Source organism: Lampetra fluviatilis, chromosome 33 (assembly GCF_964198595.1).
Source record: "Lampetra fluviatilis chromosome 33, kcLamFluv1.1, whole genome shotgun sequence".
Taxonomy (NCBI): domain Eukaryota; kingdom Metazoa; phylum Chordata; class Hyperoartia; order Petromyzontiformes; family Petromyzontidae; genus Lampetra; species Lampetra fluviatilis.
The window spans coordinates 11,590,145-11,597,985 of NC_136307.1; the positions used below are offsets into that span (position 1 = coordinate 11,590,145).

The 7,841-nt window shown below is 57.4% G+C and overlaps 1 protein-coding gene across 1 annotated transcript; it reads left to right on the forward strand.

Moving 5' to 3' along the window:
- The first annotated feature begins 213 nt into the window (after nt 1-213).
- Nucleotides 214-5,022, forward strand: LOC144943862 (uncharacterized). Its single transcript, XM_078871698.1, has 3 exons — nt 214-932; nt 2,634-3,335; nt 4,496-5,022. Exons 1-3 carry the CDS (start codon nt 719-721, stop codon nt 4,675-4,677), a joined length of 1,098 nt encoding a protein of 365 aa, XP_078727824.1. The 5' UTR covers nt 214-718; the 3' UTR covers nt 4,678-5,022.
- The last annotated feature ends 2,819 nt before the right edge of the window (nt 5,023-7,841 follow it).

Genomic DNA, 7,841 nt, shown 5'->3' on the forward strand with positions numbered 1-7,841 from the left:
TTTCATGGCCCCCCAACACAAACACGCGGGGGGGGGGAGCGGGGTCCTGCAGGGTGAGGCGTGGCGGGTGGGGGGGTGGGTGTTAGGTAAGGGGGGGGGGCAGCGGGCACGCGGCCCGTGCAGCGCAGAGTCTATCAAGGGGGTATTGAGGGGTCCCGCGTGACTGCGTGCCGGCTCGCGGGGGAGAGACAAACACGGCCGGGAGAATGAACACTGGAGCCCGGTGACGAGGGGCCACGGCTCGGCGTGACGAGCTGCGATGTGACATCTGCTCGCGAGTCCAAACTGGGCGCGCACCGCGACTCGCACTCTCTCCTCCCTCCATCTCTGCGCTCCATCTCGGCTCTATCCTTCTCTTGACACCTCTCGTCTCACTCGTCCACTCTCTCCTCCCGAAGCCTCCCTCTACGCCGGGCTCTCCGTGACTTTGAACTCTTTTTTTTATACATTTTATATTCCTTTGCATCGCGCCCTGAACCCAGCAGCGCTGGGACCCAGGATCCCGTCCCTTCGGCCTCCAGTGCCGAGAGACCTGAGCTCGCCTCGGGACCCCCTTTAGAGGGACCCCCATTGAAGGACCACCGCCACCTTGAGAAGAGCCGCGCTCCGCGGCGCCACCAGCACCACCCCCAGGTTGTACCTCCTCTCGTGGTCGCCACCGAACTTCACGGCGCTCGCAGTGACCGGGGAAAGTTCCGCTGCTCGTGCCGCACGCACCATGGCGCGGTTGATGCTGCTGCTCCCCGTGTGGGCTGCCCTGGCTGCCCTGGCGTGCGGGGCAGCGGTGCAGCAGCAGGGCCCGCTGAGCTGCCCGGCCGCCTGCAACTGCACCATGTCCACGTTCCACGCAGGCTCGGACGTGGATTGCCGCGGCCGGGACCTCGCCGCGGTGCCCGGAGACCTCCCTCCCGACTCCTGGGTCCTCAAAATGGGTCCGTCTGCGTCGTTGCGCCGACCTCGGGCCCCGTGATGGCCCCGTGATAGCCCCGTGATGGTCTCGTGGTGGTCTCGTCGTGGTCCCGTGGTGGCCTCGTGGTGGTCTTGTGGTGGTCTCGTGGTGGTCCCGTGGTGGTCCCGTGGTGACCTCGTGGTGGCCTTGTTTGTCTCACCGTCACCGGACGGTCGCCAATCAGATAACCATACTTCACCACGCTTGCCAATGCGTATTGGTGAAAGGGGGGCTGACCCCCATCCCCCCAGGACCGGTCCAGATATCACTCGCCACTGATATTATTATCCGTGGTTGGGAATTGAACTCCCTGCTGAATGGGTTCACTGCGTGTGTGCTAAACCGCTGCGCCACCGCTCCGACCAAGGTTCAGCTTATTCTACAAACTTCAGGTGAATTAGGGGGCGACTCGAAAATCGCTAACGTGTTGAGTTTCCAGGCAGCCCCGGTTTCATATCCAGACAGGCCGCTGGAATATCGCGCTGCCTCTAAGCGGGGCGCAGTGTCTCGAGTGGATTGATGGCCCCGCGAGACAAGTGCGTGGCTTTCTCGAGCCACTCAATGTCACCGCATCTTAAGCAAGACTGACCACAAACGGCGGACGTGTTTACTGTAAGAGAGAGAGAGAGACGCAGTCAGGAGGCAGTCAGTCATAGGCGGAGGTGGGGAAAAGGGGCCTTGAGCCTGGACGTGAGCCGACAGCACGGGTGGCTGTGAGATGGGAGCCGCAGACTGTGGCGCCAGCACAGGAGAATGAGCGACCTCCGACAAAACGAAGATTGGCTGGGGGGGCTTCAACAGAAAGCCTTGGTTGCTGGGGAGGAGAGTGCGTGGAGGGGAGTAGAGTGAGATGAGAGGGGAGAGGTAGGATATTGCGTGGAGGGGAGTAGGTGAGATAAGAGGGGAGAGGAAGGAGAGTGCGTGGAGAAAAGTAGAGTGAGATGAGACTCATGGCTGAATGAGAGGAATCTTGACTTAAAGCCTTCGTGACTGCAGGGATTCATACTGGTAGGAAGCCACTGGTTCCACCAGCCCGCAGGGGATTATTGTGTCCGTCCGTCCGTCGTGCAGGGAGGGGCTGGGTGGGGAGGGAGGGGCTGGGTGGGGCGGGGAGGGTCGGGAGGGGCTGGGTGGGGAGGGTGGGGCTTGGTGGGGAAGGGAGGGTGGGGAGGAGCTGGGTGTAGAGGGTGTGGAGGGGCTGGGTGGGGAGGGTGGGGCTGGGTGGGGGGTGGGAGGGGTGGGACTGGGTGGGGAGGGGCTGGTCACCCCGTGGTGCCATTATAAAACTTAACGTTTAACCTACTCACGCCGGCTTGTGCCCGCCCTCACAGTCGGGCATATTTGCGGAATACACCACGCCGCCGTTGACCCTGGCCATTGACCGAGCAACCCAACGTACCTACCAGCTCCCTCCGCAGGAATGTGTTATTCTTAGGTCTTTCGGTAAAGTCACGTAGATAGGTAAAAATACATATTTAATAATAAAAATGTTCTTTTCTTTGAACCCATCTACGTGACTTTACCGAAAGACCCAAGAATATGAATGAGGGGAGTTCAGCCTTTGTGACAACAGATGAGGATGTGTGCGTGATGTCACCGTGTGGTGGGTGGGAGCACTTGTTGGAGGGGACTGGTGTGGTGGCTGTATTGATCTGCACTGTGTTCCCCATTCCCCCACCTCAAGGTTACAACAAGGTGCAGAAGCTGAGTGCCGAGGTGTTCGAAAAGATCCCTGGGGTGGAGAGCATGAACCTGGAGAACAATGGCATCTCCAGCTTCCACCTCAAGACCTTCTCCGACACCAAGAAGCTGCAGATGCTCAACCTCTACGGTAACAGCCTGAGCCAGATCCCGCCCAAGGCCTTCCAGAACCTCTACCGCCTCAAATTCCTGCTGCTGGGCAAGAACCAGATCGCCTCCCTCTCATCGGACACCTTCCACGGCCTGAAGGATCTGTCCGACCTGGACATGCCTCTCAACAACCTCGCCGAGCTGCAGGGCTTCCTGTTCAAGCACGTGCCCTCCCTCAAGATTCTCGACCTGGGCTTCAACAAGATCCACAAAATCTCGCCGAAAGCGTTCGTGGGCCTTCACACCTTGGACTTCCTCAATCTGGACGGGAACCGCCTCAAGGAGGTGCCCGACGGCCTCTTCCAGCCCCTGCAGAAGCTGGAGATGCTGGTGCTGAGCAACAACGATCTGGCGAGCGTGGCGGCCGCGACCTTCGTGGGCCTGCAGGGCCTGAGGCAGCTCTACCTGAGCGGGAACCGCCTGGCCTCCGTTCCGCGCGACACCTTCAAGCACATCCCCAAGCTCACGCATCTCACGCTCAACAACAACAAACATCTGCGCTCGCTCGACGGTGGAGCCATCTCGCGTCTCAGAGGTCCGCGCGTGAATCGCACAACGCGCATCATCAATCATCATCACCGCCACCACCCGGGGGGGGGGTGTGAAAGAGATGTCCACAGCCAATCAGAATGGCACGTGACGTGGTCTGCGATTCGCAGTGCTTAATTTAAGGTGGGATAGGTGAATGTTCGGGATAGGGTGAGTTATTGGGATGGGTCAGGGTCAAGGTCAGAGAGTAGAGCTCGTGCTTGAGATGGGTCAAGGTCAAAGGGCATACAGCTCGTGTCTGGGGTGGGTCAGGAGTAGGTCTAGTGCGTGCGATGCGTCAAGGGCAGGGTCAGAGGTAGCGCATGGGATGGGTCAAGGTCAGGGTCAGGGGTGTGGCTGATGTTTTCAAAGGTTCAGGGTACAGGGGTAAGTGCCGCGGGTGAAGGGATGAGACGGGACCCCCTGCCCAATGCACGGTGCAGTTGCACCGCCTGCGCACTCAACAGCCGCGCCGCTGTGGTAGCCGCTACGACGCCAGGGTCGGGTGCAGCGGGAAGAGTCCGGGACACGCGGCGCCGGGGGCGATTCCGGCACCAGCCACATCCTCCACCTCGCCCTACTCCGTGCTCCTGATGCTCGGTGCAACATTTTGACCGTGTCGTGAGTGTTTGTCGTGCCCCTCTCACCCTACTCCACCCCAACCCCACCCACCAACTGCATACAAGGTCACGGCTACATTACTGTTACGCGAGTGGACTGTTCAGATTGCTATCCAACTGCTTGGTTGCCTGATTATCTGATTGGCTGACAAAATGGTTTTCCAGCTTCCAAGTTGCCTGGTGAGCTGTGCAGATGTCGGTTGCCTGGTGGTTTCCGAGTTGCCTGGCTAGCTGTAGCGATGTCGCCTGCAGAGTTGTATGGTTGGGCTGCGCAGATGCCAGTTGCCTGGTTACTGAGTTTCCTGGTTGTGCTGTGGAGATGTTGGTTGCCTGGTTGTATGGTAGTGCGGTTGCCTGGTTGTGCTATGTATACGTCGGTTGCCTGGTCGCCGAGTTGCCTGGATGCTAAGTTCCCTGGTTTGGCTGCGTAGACGTTGGCTGCCTAGTTGCATGGTTGCCGAGTTGCCTGGTCGGGCAGTGTAGCGCGTGGGTTGCCGAGTTGCTGAGTTGTCTTGCCTGCCCCCGACACGCGTGTGACACGGCGCAGACCTGAGCGTGCTCTACCTGCACGGCAACCCGTGGGCGTGCGACTGCAAGCTGGCGCCGCTGGTCAAGTGGCTCAGCCGGGCCCAGGTGGAGCTCTTCCCCGAGGACTCGGGCTCCTGCTCCAGCCCCGCGGCGCTCAACGGGACCCGCCTCGACGGCGTCGCGTCCGCCAAGCTCTGCTAGAGACGACGGGAGCCTCGCGCGGGCCACCGGGGACCTTCACTAATGCGGGGGTCATCTCCGCCGTGATGGGGTGGACCCCCGCTGGTGGAGGGGGGTGCAGTTCGCACGCGTGTACTGCTCTTGGGACTTAGCGGGCCTCGCGTGTCTGGGACTCGAGGATTCAGATCCCGTCCGGTCTCTGGCCCAGGGATTACATTGTTTCATGAAATATTTTCCGCGGCTTCAAAGCCCCCAATAGCATGGGGCAGGGAAACTATATATACACGTTATGGAGCTCAGCCAATGAGAGTTCCTGCTAATATTAAGCCCTAGTTTGACCTCGTGGCGGTGGTGATTACATATAGAGTCGAGCCCCAGTTATTCACTCGCTCGGGGAAGAGGTGGCGGGGCTGCAGCTGTTCCACAACTATTAAACTGGGTGGGGGGGGGCAAAACCACAAGCAGGGCCGGGTTCAGGTGTCTTTACCCCCCCCCCCATGCCCCCACACGCCTTCATCATCTCCTTACCCATACATACAAATATCTCTCGTGCAGCATGAATCGGCTGTTGGGGGGAAAGTGCTGTTAGCGAGTCGCCCCTACGAAGACCGGCACGGCGCACGAGGATTTGGGTTGGCCAGCGCCATGCCCGGCCGCCGTCGCCTTTGTTTCTCCAGCGGCGGTGTTTGCACACCGCACCGGGAGTTTTTCATAGCTGTCAACCCATACGGTTTACCCCGTATTCTTGTACAGGGAAATTGAGTTTTCAGGTCTATACGGCGTATAGCCGTTTCAATGCGGGCAAAAAATGTGTTTTCTATTTGTTTGCGTTTCTCCCTTGTGATTGGACTTTTTAGGATGCACGTTGAGATTTATAAGGAGCACGGGGTGACCAATAAGATCTGAATGTGTCTGTAACAAGGGAGGCACTGATAAGGGGTTGACAGGTTGAGGTTTTGAGCTCCGGTCAAGTGCATCTTTATCCCCCTCCCACCGCGAAAAGATCTCACCCCGGACATAACAACTCGCCGTCCCCAACTCCTCATGTCCCACTCGTCCACCCCAAACCCCGGGTGCCAACGCCTTCAATTTCGGCCTCTCGGATGTGACCCCCCCGCCCCCGGGGGGTTCCATGGGCCGCGTTCGAGCCCTGGTCCCTGGTTCTCGAGAGCTGACGCGCGCGTGATCGCGTGCGCACGTGTTGGAGGTGCTCGCGTGCGCACGTGTTGGAGCTGCTTGCGTGCGCACGTGTTGGAGGTGCTCGCGTGCGCACGTGTTGGAGGTGCTCGCGGGCGCGCCCATTCGTTCGCTCATCGCTGTCGATGTTGTTACTGCGCTTGTTTGGCCGCTGTCATCGATTAAAGCAGAGACGATGCTGACCCGTGAGCTGTCATCGATTAGAGCAGCGACGACGATGACTCGTTGAGCTATCGCTGTCGTAAAGTGAGGACGTCAACATTTCCAGCTTTCGCGACCACGCCGTCATCGGCAATCCTCAGCAGCATGAACACGACAGCGTCCCGAAGGGTACACGACTACAGAGACACAGTGCTGTGAGCGAGCAGCTACGAAGATCAACACTACACACGGAAGCGGTGGGTGGCCAGCCCACGTCTCCCCAGTGTTGATCTTTACACACCGAAGCAGGTGCACAGTACAGTACTCGTTTAAGGCCGAGTCGATCTTAGGGAGGCCCAGTACCAGTTCAGATATTCGTCACCGATGTTGGTACACAACACGCACACCGCCATTCACCACAAAGTGGCAGTGCCGTCACCACGGCGCTTGTGCCAGGCTAGGTTCACACAACACCCACCTCGTTGTCTGCCTTCCTCTCGATCGCTTTCCTTCCACTTGCATCGCTGGCACCTTCTGAGCCACACACACTTTTCCTGCGGTCTCTCCACATGACCGAACCGCACCAGAGCCTTTTCTCTCTCAACTTCTCTGTGATTTCTACCACCTTGAGTCTTCCTCTCGTACTCCTTGGTTCTTTCGGTAAAGTCACGGAGGTGTGAAATAAAATGAAACACACGACGTTTCGATCGCAACACAAGCGGTCGTCCTCAGGCGGAAAAAATAGAATCCAGCAGTGGAACTACCCGAAGATCTAAATGTCACCCCGAACCCCACCCCATCCACCGCACATCCTCATCTCATATCCTCATCTCTGTGACTGCCATAGCGTGGTCCGCCCTCTTTATTGTGCCCCAGCACTCGGCCCCCTCCATACAACAGCACCGGCCTCACCACCGTCTTGTGCACTTTTCCCATCAACCAAACCTGGAAGGCAGAAGTGTACAAGACGGTGATGAGGTTCACACAGCACATCCACAAAGACAAAGATCCCCCGTTTAGCCTTCACAGACTGTTGGGGCAAGTGCCGTTATCGAGCAGCACCTATGAAGGCCGGCACGGCACACGAGGGGTGGGTGGCTAGCACCACGACACACACACGGAGGTGAGCAACGTCGGTGTTTCTCACACTTGTTGAGCACGTGGACCACTCAGCTGATGCAAACATTTCTGCGGACTACCCAGCACCCCCTGGTGGCAAAACGCGTTCACTTGTCTCTCCAAACATTGCTCATACACAATGACTCATTACCGGAACAATAACGATGTAAACGCAGGTATACGTTTTTTAGGGGTGGCATTAGATCTTAGGGGGCGTCCATAAATGACGTCACGCACCTGGGGGGGGGGTCAGACATTTGTGACGATGTGTGACGAGGGGGGGGGGGGTGAGAAATGTGACGTCACATCAAAATGCGCAACTTTAAATAAATAGACAACACGTTCTACTAAATTAAATAGACTTTTTAATGTTTCTCCTACAACATCAGAATGCAGCGGCACATTATATACGCACTACAATGACAATAGTTTAAAGCGATTTGAAGCATGTTGAATTTTTTTGGGGGGCAGAGCTTTGTGACGTCATATTTGAGGGGGGGTCTGAACTTTTTGTGACGACGTGTGACGGGGGGGGTCAAAACTCCTCCAAAATCGCGTGACGTCATTTATGGACGGCCCCTTAGGGTCGATTAATCAAGGTAGTTTAACCTAACTTCATTTGTGTTTAGTTTGTTATCATATTCTTTGGTTCTTTAGGTAAATTCACGTAGATATAAACATAATACAAATAAAGTGAATAAAAATAATACAAAATAATACTGTAGCCT

Excerpts from the sequence above, each read along its gene's own strand:
- LOC144943862 (XM_078871698.1), top strand. The coding sequence starts at position 719 with ATGGCGCGGTTGATGCTGCTGCTCCCCGTGTGGGCTGCCCTGGCTGCC. Across the intron at positions 933-2,633 it reads CTCCTGGGTCCTCAAAATGG|GTTACAACAAGGTGCAGAAG; the intron begins GTCCGTCTGCGT and ends CCCCACCTCAAG. Across the intron at positions 3,336-4,495 it reads AGCCATCTCGCGTCTCAGAG|ACCTGAGCGTGCTCTACCTG; the intron begins GTCCGCGCGTGA and ends GACACGGCGCAG.